This window comes from Dermacentor variabilis, chromosome 8, assembly GCF_050947875.1.
Source record: "Dermacentor variabilis isolate Ectoservices chromosome 8, ASM5094787v1, whole genome shotgun sequence".
In the NCBI taxonomy this organism is placed as follows: Eukaryota; Metazoa; Arthropoda; class Arachnida; order Ixodida; family Ixodidae; genus Dermacentor; species Dermacentor variabilis.
Genome location: NC_134575.1, coordinates 148,495,840 through 148,512,102, shown reverse-complemented (window position 1 = coordinate 148,512,102; position 16,263 = coordinate 148,495,840). Strand labels below are relative to the sequence as shown.

At 45.5% G+C, this 16,263-nt stretch overlaps 1 protein-coding gene across 4 annotated transcripts in view; it reads right to left on the bottom strand.

The window, feature by feature from the left end:
- The window catches only part of LOC142590663 (uncharacterized), a 110,727-nt gene that overhangs the window by 18,356 nt on the left and 76,108 nt on the right, over nucleotides 1-16,263 (bottom strand). For 2 of the 4 annotated variants that reach the window (XM_075703050.1, XM_075703051.1), the window contains exon 2: nucleotides 1,791-2,157. In XM_075703050.1, coding sequence (XP_075559165.1) covers nucleotides 1,791-2,157 — 367 coding nt within the window. Of the gene's footprint in view, nucleotides 1-1,790; nucleotides 2,158-4,483; nucleotides 5,098-16,263 lie in introns of those variants that run through there. The other 2 variants (XM_075703052.1, XM_075703049.1) reach the window with 2 other exon arrangements.

Below are 16,263 nucleotides of genomic sequence, written 5' to 3'. Positions count from 1 at the left end.
GACAGGACGTCAAAGATGATTCATTACGATTTCTGTCTGTTGCTCGATCCAGAATTACCGCGACTTTTTTATTATTTTTATTTATTATTTAACAATACTGTAGGCCTTTGCACAGGCCCAAACAGGAAGTGGATTGTAATATATACACATGAGCATGGGAAAAACAAGAAAAAAAACAAAATATATAAAGCAAAAAAAAAAAACTTCCATACAACAGCACTGGTATTCAACACAAGACACTTTTTTTGTTTCACATGAATCAGGGAAAAAAACAATTGCAATATTAGTCGTATAATATTCTTTACTTTGACTTTCCCCTGACTTTCGACCCTTTCAATAAAATTACAGCTAATTTTCCCTGATAGAGACACAAATTCCCCGAGTTTTCCCTGAGTTTTTCCAGACTACTCAAAATCCCCGAGATTTCCCGGTTGGTAGACACCCTGCTTGCAGAAGTTTTGATGTGCCCACTCGGCACGAATTGAACACAAGAAGCCCATGCAAGTCAAGGTGTTGAGGGCCAAGTGCATGGCGGTTGTCGTTTTCCTATTGCGTAATGTTTAAAGATGAAGTCGAGCTGGTTGGCAATGCAAAAACACAATACCGCCAGAGTGAAACATGACGCTGACTTGCTGCAGGTGGTGCATTTGGGTTATCTCCTATTAAAAGCCTGCATTACACTTCCAACGACACTACGACCCGTGCCCTGTGAAACAGATAGGTGAAGATTCTTATTGCAATAGGTTTGGCGGCGATAGTTGTGAATGCGCAGTGCGATGACCTGGGAGGAGATTTGCTGCTACTGGAATAAGAAAGCGAGTGCACGCTGGTGTTTTTTTATGTGAGACGGGCAGACGAGTACTGCAGGAAAGCTGCTGCAGTGGGTCACCTTTCCTTGTTTACATGACATCAAGCAGACAGAAAACGTATAATACAACGGCAGTTTGGCAGTGTACCGAACGTTGATGCTGAAAGATTGTGTTTTCCAGGAACGTATGAACTGGTAAAAAAAGCGTAACTGTACTGGGTAATTTTCCATGTTATCAATAGCGAACATTGATACCGATAAATTGTATGTAAGGGGACTGTATCAACGAGGCTCTCCTGTATACAGTCCTGTGTGGCTATGGTTAATTAAGTGCACTGTAGTCTCTGACCCATTTGACATTGCGATTTGTTGCCTCCCTTTGTTTTTGTTTTTTATATTGTCTGTTTATTGTGAGGGCTACGTTAAGTAAAGGTGAAAATTTTTGCTGTTTGTATTTTTGGTTGTTTCTTAACTTGATATCATAGTATCACCAGAAATTAGTGTGTATTAGTGAATAGTGAAATTTTTACATATATGTTGTGCAACATGATCATCAAATATTGAACTGGATATAGAATGTTTAATATTTAGCTTGCACGGAGTTCTTGTTTTGGAAAAGGAAGCAGGTTTATGTACACTGGCACCATGCAACAACTGCTTTGAACTATCTGGAACACAATGGCAATGACAAATTGTTGCTGTTAGTATTTTTGGTTGTTTTGTACCTTAATATAATAGTGTTACCTGAAATTATTCTGTGTTAGCGAATAGCAAAATTTTGGAATATAGCGAGGAACGATCACTGTATATTGAATCGAATATACAACATTGAAAGTAACAAGGCAAACAACATTGAATAGTAACAAGGCAAGCCTTATGACCTTGGTATCTCTCATTATATGTGCATCATGTAGCTTCAATGGTTCTAGAAACGTGCGAGGAAATGTCTGCCAATTGGCGGCCACGAAATATCACAGCTCACCAAGCGTTCTGCAGTGTTGTCAGGGGAATTCTTATTGGCTGTTGAACTGCACTGCTCTTCAATCGGGTACAGCGTTGGCACTGCGCCCCTTTTTAGACGCTTCCTATAGCTCGCACTGCCACCACGTGGTCGCTGAAACCGGAAGCAGCGCACTTTGAAGTGCAGTGAGCACACGAAACTGATTTCATTGGTCGGTGGGTTCCAGTCACAGGCACCGCCACAGGGGCACCCACGCACAAAGTCAATCCAAGCCTGGCGCTGGGACGGCTCAGCAGGCAAGGGGTACAGGATGGAGCTGGGTGCTGACCGTGAGTGGCAGACTGGCACGACACACCGTGCGGTTGTCGGTGCAGCAGGATCTGCATTGCTGTTCCAAAAGATGTGAGCTATAGCAAAACTCTACAGTTCATGTGCAAGCGACATCACCTGCTGGTTGCATATCACACTACAGTAAACTCTCAGTTGCACGAACGGCGGTTTATCGAATATTTCAGAATAACAAACTTTTTAAAAATCCCCGGCAGTTTTCTTATAGATTCTATGCAAAAATATTTCACTTAAACTATTTCGGAACAGTCGACATTTCAGTTTAACGAACTCGCTCAGAGGACCAAGGCTTGCACTGCACTGAACTGCAGGTGCAACCGAGGCCCACCCTCATCAAACCGCCGCTCCAGCGGCAATGTAACGTCGCTGGCGCTACAGTGGCCTTGGGGCAAAGCGGCGGCGTGAAAAACAAGCGGCAACGAGGCTGGGCCTCCGAGATCACCTCACAAAACGAGCAAGCATGCAATCTCAGAGGCCATGATCAAAGCAACATCGCTGGCGCTTACAACGCCGCCAGAGCAAAGAGGCGATCTGTCACACCACAAACCACATGGTGTGTTTTTTCCGACCGGCTAGTCAGGCATGGTCGTCGTCTCTTTCTTTCCAGTCTCGTCGGTTTCGCATGTGCACACAAACGACCCACGTGGTGTGTTTTTCATTGATATGTACAAATTCAATGTCACATATTTCTAACACTATGGATGCCATGTCTTTCGCTCCATGAATTGCACTTCAAACTTGACTCTTTATGCCATGTCTTATGTTGGTCTAGTGAATATATAGTTTAGTGAACTTTTAGTTAGGTGAACTATTTCCTTCGGTGCCTTGAAGTTCACTCAAGTGAGAGTTCACTGTATACTGGACATATGCGGTTACCAACTGTGACAACTGGATGGATGCCAGAGGGCAAACACTGAGACCACACTGCCCCTTGCTTTGTTAACAAATGCTCTGGACCCATCTCTGTCGAGACACTTGCTCATGCCATGGCCTATCATACACTGCTACACTGCTCTGCCTGCTACCTGTTGTCACAAATGCTCTCAGGCAACACAAATGATAATGAACGTTGAATTCCCCTCTGAAAAGGGACAGTAGCAGATGTCCCACATTGCAGCATACTGTATAGACTCGTGTAAAGGCTGCACTTCTTTTCACAACTTTTCACGGCCCTTTCACAAATTTCATGGCCTTTGCATGGGACTGAACTGTGGAGCAGACGGTGACTTGCGCACACCCTAGGTCTAGCGATCTAATAGCGGCACACAAAAATTCGCCTATGCACAAGCGCTGCATCAGAGCACCAAATGCGAGTGCTTCACCGTGGGAAACTTTTTCTTTCAAACTTTGGGCTGCCAAGTTGGGGGTGTGACCCTACACGAGCCTAATGGTACGATTATACCTGCCAACTGTGAACTTTAAAATTTGTAAAAATTTTCTGGACACTACATGATGACAAAGAAGGGGGAGGGGGCAAAAGGTGAATAGCATGCACTGTTTTTAATGCATACCCACAGCAAGCGCCTTTTGACATATATATATATATCACGTGCTCATCCAACTTTGCCAATAATGTTACCAGTAATGTTTCGTTGTGTTAACGCTTGATCACCAAAATATATGTACCCACCCCTTATGTAATACCCCTCGTGGGTCTTTAAGGTATTAAAATGAAACACACACACACACACACACACACACACACACACACACACACACACACACACACACACACACACACACACACACACACACACACACACACACACACACACACACACACACACACGCACACACAGGGTGATCATTTTTCAGTTTTACGAAAGTTTTAAAAATAGCATGTTGAAAATAACATAATTCTAGTCCTTCAGCTGGATTATTCAGAGAGGCAGACTTTACTTGCATGAGAAATTGAAACCCATATTCAACTAATTAACAAAAATCAACTAATTATCTTTTGAATTAGTTACTTTACTGAATACATTGCAATTTATTAATTGTAGCCAGTGATTTTGCGAGGCATATCCACTTGGAACAAACGTCTAGAATGACACCGCTTTGGACATATGCACCCTCAAACTTGCCATAAAACTGCATTGTTGTTCCACTTACTTTAACAAAACACTCTTTTATGCATTGAAACACAAAAATAACTGGAACGCCCATGTATTTTGTTCCACACTTTGGCAAATATTTTGAAACTGGTTGTCATCCTGGAAATTCCTTTCAAGTGGACACGTCTTGCAAGCTCACCAGCTACAATTTGTAAATTGCAATGTATGCCATAAAGAAATTAATTAAAAAATTACCGACGATTACGTTACTTCCTAATGCGAAATTTGAGCGCCGCAAATAAGCTGTTTCACCTTTTGGATAGATTGAGGCAAAGAAATCTGTTTGCGAGCCTTTGTTTGCGTTTGGCCTCGGCCTCGGCCGCGCGAACGGTAGAGTCTTCTCTGCGACGGCGATGAGCTTCTGCTTCAGCCTCGCTTACTGCTGGTTGCTCTCGACGGCGGCGATGAGCCTCCGCTTCAGCGGCGCGAACTGCAGGGTCTTCTCGGCGGCGGCGATGAGCTTCTGCTTCGGCGGCGCGAACGGCAGGGTCTTCTCGGCGGCGGCGATGAGCCTCCGCTTCGGCGGCGCGAACGGCAGGGTCTTCTCGGCGGCGGCGCTTAGCCTCTGCTTCGGCGACGCGTACTCCTGGATCATCTCGACGGCGGCGACGGTAAGCTTCTGCTTCGGCGGCACGCACCTCTGGATTCTGACGGCGACGGCGCTGGGCCTCTGCTCTGGCAGCTCGTTTAGCAGCAGCAGCAGCAGCAGCAGCAGACGGAGGACTTCCATCGGTCGTCTCGCTCATGGCTCAGAAAGAACTGGCAGATAATTTCGCAGTGGCGAACGGCAGCGGCAATTTCGGCTCGGGCGGTGCCCATATACAGATCCGCCGCCACCGATCTAGCTCTCTGATTGCCACCGCACAGGGGTTGCATTGGAGGAGGAGCGAAGAAAGGAATTAAGTTCGAGCCGGCGCTGTGACAACCGGAGACTCGCAGGAAGAGGGGGGAGGGGGGCGGCGTGTACACCCAGCGGCAAACGATGGGGGCAGAAGCGCGCGCAGCAAGCGGACAACACGATAAAGGGAGGAGGGAAGAGATAGCAGCGACTGACTGATTCCGCTGACGCCGATAGTGAGTCAACCCCAGCTGCGGAGTTGGTTTCAGGGACAACGAATAACCGGCGCGTCGGCAACTGAAGAGCACCCTATCCGCCACACAAGAACGGGGGGGGGGGGGGGGGGGACCCTTTCCTCCTCTTTCTGCATGGCGGCGACGGTGTTCTATGCAGTCACGTTATCTTGACTCTCTAGCGGCGTCAGCGGCATCCAGCGGTATCAGTCGGTCGCTGCTAGCGCTGGGGGGATGAAAGGGGGGCGGAGCTGGTTACGAGGCCGACGACAACGCCGACGACGACGCGAAACCCAGGAACGGACGCCAAAGAGCTGCGCTCTAAAAGTGAATTAAGCAAGCTCGGCTGAGTAGAATTTTGTCCAAGTCCATGCGAGGTAGGTTGAGCACAATTTTGGGGTCTGCACTCCCATGCCATTAAATCACACCATGGAATAAAACAGTAAACAACTGCATCTCAGAATCTAATGAAAGGAAAATTCAGATATGCAAATTTCATGCTGTCTTTGTATACCCTGAAAGTTGCATGGTACTTATAGGGGCAGTAATGACGGGACATGGTTACGAGTTTATGCACTAATACATGTTATTGCAAAACAAACTCATTAGCAACTTTACCTCCGTCACGTTGAGCATGACCTAAGCCTCGTGATACGTCTGCACACTTTATTAGCTGTGGATGTGCAAGAACCATCCACACTTATAAAGATGCTATCATTCGCTGGAAGAGACAACTGACTGACTTCACTGCACGATTTTGATTTGCTTTCATTTAATGTGTTGTATACTCTTTATAAAAACAAGGTGCTTGTCCACTTTCCACATCGTTGCATGTGTTTCACAGGAGGTAGAGAGAGAGAGAAGCAAAGAAAGGAAGGGATGTTGATGGTGAAGCAGTTTCTTAGAATAATGCAATATCTTATGATCAGCATAAGCAAAAGAGTTTCAATGCACTGAAGTAAGTGCAATGTGCAGTTACCATTTAAAGTGAAGGTTGATACAGGTGTAGTAAGGTTACAAAGTCTGCAATTCATTGGACATTTATTGTATTCAGTGCAGGAAAGAAATGGTACATCAGAAAAGATAATAGTGTTTAAATGATGCTTATCGCAGATACATGCTTTGACAGCAAATGGATGATGCTGTTTATTCTTTGTCAAAGTGTGAAACATACTATTGCAGTGGTGGAACGGCCATTTCACCTTTCGGTGCAGGTCCTGGTGCAGGCAAAAAGTCGATTTGGCGCATCAGCAAGCACTTCTGACGCACGGTTTAACGCACATATACTTACTACATAACTAGCGAATTTTGACTGATATAGTCTATATGTTATGGAGATGGGTTTGTGTGAGGGTTACCCTGCAAGCACATTCAGCAAAAGACACGATACTCCTTCATACTGCGATGCACCAAGGGTGCTATAGCCAGGTTCGTTGATATGACACAGAGAAGGCACCACAGACAAATCGCCAATAAGCACATGTTTATTTACCCAGGATGCAACACAGTGCAACAGTCGTGGCTTGTGAGCAAAAGCTCACCACAAGACTGATCGAGTAAGCATGCCTGCACTGCACATGAAATCATGCAATATACTGATGTCATGCCTGCACATTAGGGAGTTGTCGAACAGGGGCCACAAAGGTTTTGAGGCTTACTTTTAATCCTGAATGTCATAACCTCCTTCAGCAAACTAAGCAGTACCACACGAGTTCAATCAACACCGAAATTAAGCGCCAGGAAGACAGTACAGCAGCACTACATTGTATGCCCTCAGAGAAAAATGAGTTAACGACGGGTTGTACGGTTCTCTGCTTTCTTCTCTGCTTCCCATACGGGTCTCTGCTTCCTTCTGTGATGGTGAAGATGATAGTATGCTGTTGGTTTTGATTTCAGCTTTTCTAGCTGTGAAGTATTGACAGATGGAGAGTTTCACTCTCATGCATACTTTGGTGCAGGCTCAATTAAATTTTTCACTACAATGCCGTATTGGCGCAGGATGGTGCAATTGGCACAGTTGTTCCACCACTGTGTTGTGGAAAATTCATTATGATATATAGTCTGCATGTTCACCTTGTGAGCTTGATAAGTAGTCGCGTCTCGCAGAGGAAGTAACAGAACCATGAAATAAAATTATTTATAGAAAAAAACACACGTGAAAGCTGAAACCAACAGCCCCCAACTAAATGGTCGCGTGTACCGTGCAGCGTTTAAATGTCTGATAGTATGCTGTAATGTCATTTTCCCTCGACGCAGCATTTGACCATAATTGCACATTCTTTAAAACGCTCTCTCCATAAAAGCGTGCCGGGCTACGACTGTGGTGTTTTCGTATATTGCAAGTAGCATGTATGCAATAAATCCGAAAATTAAGATGACATCTGAAGGCCCTGTCTTCTCGTGAGGGGCACCTCGTAGAATTTATAACTTGCAGCACGTGTAAATAACAGGAAAGGCACGCAAACGTACATACTGTCAGCACCTAAAGCCTAATCTAATTCTGGGGTTTCCTGTGCTAAAATCACGATTTGATTAAGAGACCTACCATAGTGAGGGACTCCGGATTAATTTTGACCACCTGGGGTTCTTTAATGTGCACTCAATGCATGGTACATGGGCATTGTTGCATTTCAGCCCTGTCAAAAGGTGGTCGCCACAGCCAGGATTTGATTCTGCCCCTTGGCTTTATAGTGCAACACCACAGCCACTCGGCCGGCCTACACCCAAAGCCAATGTGAAGATAAATAGGGCATCACTTGATTAGAAACACAGTGTGTCAACAAACACATAAAAAGCACATACTTGAATCTGACCTGTGATTGCGATTTCTGTGCACGCGACCGAAATTGCACTTCCGGTGCGATGAAAATCGTATCATGAGAGACAGGCTTAATAGCTGCACTTTAAAAAGTAACAGACTGTTGTGGCTAGGGTGGCGTTCAGGGCATGGAATCTACCATGCCCATCGACTGCTAGGTGATGTTGCAGAAAATGAAGGAAAGGAGATTTATTCAGCTAAGTTAAACGGCTCCAGTTATTGAAGCCCACTCCAGGCAAGAGCAAGTTAAACATCTCAGTTCACATCAGGACCTTCTTTCTCCCACTGCTCGAAAAGTCTCCACATTTAATACTGTCGTCTTCCCTAAGCAAGTCGACTATGGAATCTGAAGACTGTCCAACAGGAAATCATAATCTTTGACTCCGTTTCGATACCACACCCATGCTTGCAATAACCTGAAGTAACTCCGCCTCTGAAGAGGCTGCTTTCGAATCTGTGGCAAGAAATCAACCTGCGACACTCAGTTCGTCATCGTTGTCCCCCTCCTTTTCATCCTTTGCTCAGGCTTCCAGATAATGGCAGGGTGAGCGCCTTTCACCTGCAACAGTTGGTGTCCATGCTGCACTGACGTCTGGATAGGAGAGGTGATGGTTTGACACGTGGCAAACGTCCAATTAACGCTTCTGTGGTGCTGAGACGTAACAAACACCTCCGCTGTCAAGACATTCGACATGAGGGTGACCAGATTTCAGGTTGCCCAAAGCGCCATGTTCGGTTGTGGCCTCGGGGACCATTTTAGTAGTGATGGCTGATGTCACATGGCAGCTCGAGGGCCCAGCCCTCGCTTCATTGTGTCCACCTCCCTGGGAATACACAGGCACACACACACACACTTGTCGGCACGCCCAAGTGACATGCCTGCCACACACTATGATCCCCGTATCACTTACAATGTTTTACGCCTCTCTCTGTCTCTCTCTTTTCTAGTCATGGTCAGCACTCATCAAGACAGAAATAGGTTGCCTAACTCAATAACATCACTAGCAATATGCACAAAACACGTTCTTAAAAAGTTTACTCTTGAGTTCATTGCTTGAGATCCCCGGCTCAGACTGTCTGGATTCTTATTCCGGCCAAATGCAACCATCTCATCCATCTCCCGTTCCTTTTCATCATTTGCTTCAGTCATGCAAGAGGGCCATGGTCACTCTTGACTGTGAATTTAGTGCTTTGAATATTGCATCCTAGCTTTTGAATTGCCCATTCCATGCAAAACACTTTCTCCGAGGTACTAAATGCCTCTTCTCACGGTGTCAGTTTTCGACGGAGGTACAGCACAGGATGCACTTCACCACTTTCGTTAATTTAGGCAAGGATAACACCTTGACCACAGCTGCTGGCATCACACCAGAGAATGCATTCTCTGTTGAGGTCTCACGAGACAAGTACAGGGCGTGAAGACAAAGTTTCCTTCTCGAGCAGTCCACATTTTACGACTAGCTCGGCTAAACTTCCGTGCGACTTGCGCACTAACACCGTCTCTCTCATCTGCGAAGGACCCCCACTAATGTAAAAACCAAGAAATGTTGCGTAAATTATCTGTTTGAAATTACCACGAAGATTCAAGCTTACTTTTTCATTTCTATCCTGCACGCTCTAAGTGATACTAAAACGCTGCTGTCTGATGAATACATGTGCGACACATACCAACGCTTTGCTTCTTTGTCTGAGTATGGCACACCTCTAAGGGACAGTATTAACTTTTTCAATCGTGCGGTTAGCAGCGGTTCCGCTAAATAACAAGTCTTTCTTCCAAAGAAAAAAAAATATTGTGACCACTCAAGAAAAGTGAACTGTTACTCAAGCACGCTCTACAGGTTTCTAACAAATAATCAAGACTTGGTGGTGCAGGCGTACCTAAAAAGAAAATTAAGCCTATCTGTTAAAAAAAAACGACATATCGAAAAAACAAAGTTGCTAAACTTTATGCATTCCAAAACTGTCTCTTTGAACCGTACTCGAGGTGGGTGCTGTCTGAAAGCTCCTGTCGAACTTGTCAACCAGGGAATACAAAGGGCACGTATGTCATTCCCCTTACTGCACAGCCCCGATACCTTTCGTCCAGTCCACCTACTATGTCACATCGCCTAACCACTGCATTCTCTCGTGTCATACAGGGTACACCTTCAAATGAACTAAAGGAGGGGGAACATAACTGCCCCCTGGCCTTTGTCCTCCTCCGTGGCAAACGTCGCTTTCTTTTCAACCTCGTCGGAGGCGCTCTGAATCGAACCACTGCACCTGACAAATGCACCTTTCTAAACCTTTCTCTGCCCTCCCCACAGAGTTTAGTGGCTTTAGATTTACTCGGCCGCATTGTCTTCTCTGCCACTATTCTGAATTTGTGACACCTCTTTCCCTTGGCCCTGTTTTTGGTGTTCCATTCTGAGTGCCTTTCTTTTCGCTGGTGGCTTCTCGGCCTTACCAACTTCTTTAATTTCTGTCGGGGACATCAGAAAGATTTCCTCCTCCAACTTTAATATGCCTCCCAAACTAGCCGTTTCATCCTCTTTCTTCGCACTGAGTTAATCGTAATTCAGCGCCTGACTCTCTTCCTGAATTCTGGGAGGCAAAATCGGAAAGATTTCCTCTTCCGGCTGAACTACGTCTCCCGAGCTAGCTACTTCAACCTCCTTCTCTGCACTGTGTTCCGCATTGCAACACAGCGTCCTCTCTCCGACTTCCGATTTCCTCTACCAGCTTAACAACACCTCCCGAACTAGTGGTTTCATCCTCTCTCTTTGCACTTCGTTCCACGTCGTAATACAGCGCCAGACATCCTGCCTGAATTTCGGTTGGGGAAATCGGTTCCTCCCGAAATTCCACTGCAGAGAGCTTGTATTTAACGAGCAAACCCACCTTCACTCAACTGTACTTGCCTGCCTCGGCTGCGCTCAGTCATACTACGACCTGCGCGACCTATCAACTCAAACAACCGCTCTGGCCCTGGTGAAATGATCATCTCTCACAAATCCGTTAAAAATTAATCAGGAAGAGACTGATGCCATCACCTGTTTCGCACGTCTGAAGCGAACTCACCACTTCTACGCTTTGCATTTGTGGAGGCGCTGTATCCGCACTCTGCATTAACCTCGGTCACTCTAGTCTTAGTTTTGCGAGCTCAATGTTCATCTGCCTCTTCTCTTCCTGCCACTCCTTCTCTTTTGTCTCGTATTCCTTATCTTCATCCCTTTCTTCTCTTTCGTGCTCCATCTTTTCCGCTCCTTCTGCCCTTCCAGGCTCTTTCTCTTCCACTCTTTCTTCTCATGTTTCTTCTCTTCCTTTTTGCGACATATCTTTCCCAGGGATCTGTGAGTCGGCCCCTTCGAAACCCACTTCGTCAATCGCAGTACGAATTACTGGCTTCCTCAACCTATGGTTAATATCCATACCGAGCTCTGCTGCCAAGAGCAACAGCTCCTCTTTAACGCTGTAATACCCATGCTTTTCGAGAGCTGACTACAACTTCCCCTGTATTGATCACACAGCCCGTGGCAATCAACTACAGCTAATTGCCCGATAGAACCCTGTCCTTATTGTCCGGCACAACGTAGCCACTCAAGCAGTCGCCCAATGTTGAGCTTGCGAAGGTCGTGTCTCCCAGAGCCACGTTCCCAGGTCCGCCGATCCCAGATGGCGGAACTGCCTTCTTGTTCTCTTCCTTCCAGATTCCTCGAGTCAGCCAAGACTCTACGCCGTTACTGCGACGATTGAGCACCCCTGAGCCACGAAGGAGGTCTGCTGATACCGTATCTGCAGAAGTCGCTCTTCCATCCGTAGTTTCCCTCGATCTTCGAAGTTTGTGTCTCGCAGAGCCACGTACACTGGTCCACCGATCCCAGATCATGAGGACTGCCTTCTTGATCTCACTGCTGCCACCAGTTTGTTACGGCTAGGGTGGCATTGAGGGCATGGAATCCACCATGACATTAAGGAAAAACGGTTTATTTAGCTTAGTTACATGGCTCCAGTTATGGAAGCCCACTCTAGGCAAGTTCAAGTTAAACGTCTCAGTTCACGTCAGGACCCTCTGTCCCCACTGCTCGAAAAGTCTCTGCCTTTAATACCATCTTGACTAGGAAATCTGAAGACTGTCCAACAGCAAATCATAATCGTTCACTCCATTGCGATACCACGCCTACCACGATACCGTGCACTAACTCCACCTCCGAAGAGACTGGCTTGGAATCTGGCAAGAAAGCAACCGGCGACACCCAGTTCGTCGTCGTTGTCCCCCTCCTTTTTGTCCTTTGTTTAGACTTCCAGATAATGGTGGGGTGAGTGCCTTTTGTGAGACCCTCAACAACAGTCTGCGTCCATGCTGCGTTGACGTCTGGATAGGAGGGGTGATGGTGCGATTTGTCCCAAATATCTAATTAACTGCGGCTCTCAGTTTGTCATCATGGTTCCCCTCCTTTTCATCTTTTGCTCAGGCTTCCAGGTAATGGTGGAATGAGCACCTTTCATGGGGACCTTCAACAGTTGGTGTCCACACTGCGTAGACATATGGATAGGAGGGGCAGTGTTTGACACGTGGCAAACGTCCAATTAGTGTCTTTGCAGTGTTGAGACGTAACAAAACCTAGTACTGATCTTTCAGCTATGCCAGATTTAACTGCACAGGGGTGTGAGGAACAATTATTAGTTATTACTTTATAGGTAACATTTGGTGGGATACCTTGTCAAAGGCTCTTGAAAAGTCACTGATAGCAACTTTGCAGGTGCTTTGAAAAGTAAGCCTGGGATGCAGCATCAGACAACAACACTTTGCAGCGACGATGTATAAAATTTGCAACCGCGATTTCACCTTTATTCGGGTGCCAAACGACTACTTAAGCAGTAACAGCTGCAGGAAAGGCACAGGCCTTTATACGAACGGACATGTACACAATATTACAGGAGTTTGAGACAATCTAGTGAGCATACATGCGAGATGCATCCCGCAGACGAACACAATGAAGCCCAGTTATACGAAGTGGAGCTCGAGTCAAGAGGCCGTTTTCTTTTGCTGATGAATGCAATGTCTTGATCCTTATTTTGTAATTCTACCCTTGCCACATTACCATTTCTGTACCTCAATAATAGGCACATGTCTCTGGTGGAGACATACCTTAAACAACTTCGCATGGTGCAATGCCTGCACACATTGCAGCGATCTTGTTAGCGATGGATGCAGTCACCTCAAAAAGAGTAATTGTGAATTGGTACACTATTAAATGAAGTCACCAAATGCACGGACGAATGAAAGCGCAAATTAGCACTGATTGGTTGATTATTGGAATTTTATGGTGCAAGGGCCAGTTCTGGCCAAACAGTGCCAAACAGGCAATGCAATGATTCAACAATGGTCCCTGAAGTCAAGGATGTAACATGGCTGTAAAGTGGCCTAAAATCAATGGCTATATAAATGCATAAAATTTATGTACTAAAACATGACAATGACAGGTGAATGTGCTATGGCCATAAAATATATGTGGCAAAGTGATCAACAGGTAAAACTGTACGCATATGCAAGTAGCACTGACATCTCACCCGGGCCTTTGAGTGCAAGGGCCGAGAAGCATTCGCTCCAAATACTATTATCGCAGCAGCGGCTTCTGATAAGAGGCTGTGCTACTGATCGCATGGGTGTACAACATGTACTACCCAAACATATTTAAAAAAAGCCAAGACTAGTTTACTGTCAAAGAGCGGGTCGTTGCCTAGGTATATTGCTGGATGTAGAACTTGTTGATGGTGTGGTGAACGAAAATGTCTTTTCTGTTAGCCTTTAATTCACAACATTCCAGCAAAACATGGAGCACAGTCAACGCCGTGCCACAGGTACCACAGACAGTCGGCTCATCATTAGTCATCAAGTACGAGTGTGTGTCAAACATATGGCCAATTCAAAGTTGACAGATAATGACCTCGGTTCGTCCTACTTTTTAAATGGGTGGCCAATTTCCCAACTGGGGTTCAATAACATTCAGCGTATTAGATGTTTCAGTGTCCCATAATATTGCCAATAGTTGCTAAGGTGTTTTGGTAGGAAAGGTGTTTCAAGTGTACCGCAGGCATATCTATAGAGGAATTAGTATCTTTTATTGCTACTGATCTGGTGGTTTCGCTGGCAAACACATTGCTGTCGGTTCCTCCATGCTCAGGAACTCAGCATATTATCACATGCCTAAGCGATGAATAAATATTGCACAAGAGTGAATAGACCTAAATAAAAATAGAATTTTTCTGCTTTTGCAATAACATTAACTCTTTTACAACACTAATGAGTCTGAATATCACTGCGTTCAGCAGTTCTAATTTCTTCGTGTTTTACTGCAGACAATACTGCATAAGCTTCTGCAGTAAAGATGCTTGTTTGGGGTGCAACATATCAGATTCAGAGAAAAAAGAACCAACAGCCACATAAAATATGCCAGCAAGCGACTTTGATGTGTTGGTGTAGAATTCAGAGCAAGGGTACTTTATTTTAATTTCAAGGAAGTGCATTCGGATTTCTAGCTCTGGAGCGTGCTTTGTAACTTCTAAAAATGACGCACCACATTTTATCATCTACCACTCTCAAGGCGAGATTGTTCGTACTTATTTGACTGGTTTTTCAGAGTGATTGATATGGAATTGGTGAAAGATTGCTTTTTGACGACGAAAAACACTGGAAGACTTCGGCGTGGCATCTTTTCTGAGGGCAATAAGGGAGTGAGGGGGAAAAACTAGCCATGGTGAACATGTACTTTTCAACAGTAACGCCAGCCACCACCCATAGAGCCCTACACGGGGACACAGCAGAGCCTGTAAAAACAACAGGCCCTGCAAATGCCAGCTGTACTTTACCGCTATAACCGAATATGACATAACCTAGGTTGGCTACTCACACAAGGTTAACCCCTGCTGACCGGAAGATCGGAAGTAAAAAGAAATGGAAAAAAAAAGGAAAGACTGAAAGTGAAACACAATGGTTGGAGAGGAGGATAGTAAAAGGCAACTACCGATTTCCCCTGGGTGGGTCAGTCCAGGGGTGCCGTCTACGAGAAGCCAAAGCCAAAGGGGTGTGTTGCCTGAACCGAGGGGCTTAAAAGATCTAAGCACTCAGCATTGGCTCAACCCCTAGGATCCCTTTTTTCCCCGCAGCCAAGCCATGCATGGTTAAATGCGGGAGGGGCCAACATTCATGTGCTAAGGTCCATGGTGTCGCAACACACCAAATGCCTGCCGATGCAGACGCACCTGTGGGGGAGTTAGCACTGCAATGCCGATGCAATTCCGCTGTGTAAGTCGACGAACTGCTCTTCTCGATGAAGCATTCACAAAGTAAAGATGAACTAGTGCCCATGAGGAGCGAGGCCACGAGAGCATGTTGAAGATGATAGTTAAATTTATGCGCTATTTAATGCCTTAACAAATGTCTTCATGTCAGTCAGCAGCACCAGCGGATTGTCTCCCAAAATTAAAGCAGGGTGTAAAGGTATGTGTAGTTGATATAATACCCCTGTCAAGCGGGCAAGTTAAGTGCACATTGCCATCTAAACGTCGCAATTGGAGTGCCACTTGCAGAAGAGTGCACCCCGGTTGGAGTGCATACATGGAACACATTTTGCTGGCTGAGTGTGTAGCTTCTCTGCCAGCGGTTTCAATGGTACAAAATGTAATGCATTAAACAGAAGTTCATTTTAGTTGTTAAACAGCTTTTAACAAAATCAGAACAGAACTCGCTCATATTCTGTTCTATCAGGATCAAATGCTGCCTTGTCACATGCCACCAGTTCTGGATTGGTTAGGCATTCGTCTTGGCCGGCATTGACTCGCAACTCTCATTATAAAAAAATCATTTCATTTCTTGTTGAGCAAAAATAGATTGTTTTTATTCGTAATACAGCGTAAAACAATCCCATTTTAGAAGGTTTTTTTTTTCTTTTTAATCTACCTCTTCAAAAAACGTGCTCTTATTCTGTCACCAATTTTTCTTTGCGCATGTGCTCTGTTTTCCTGTTCAGCAACGCTTAGCCTAAAATGTCACTTGTGGGGATGCACGACTCTCACGCGCCCTCTGATATATTGTTTTCCCCTATAGCTCCCGTCTCCTGTAATCCGGCTTCGCCGCGAGGCTCGATGCCTGCGGCAGTCA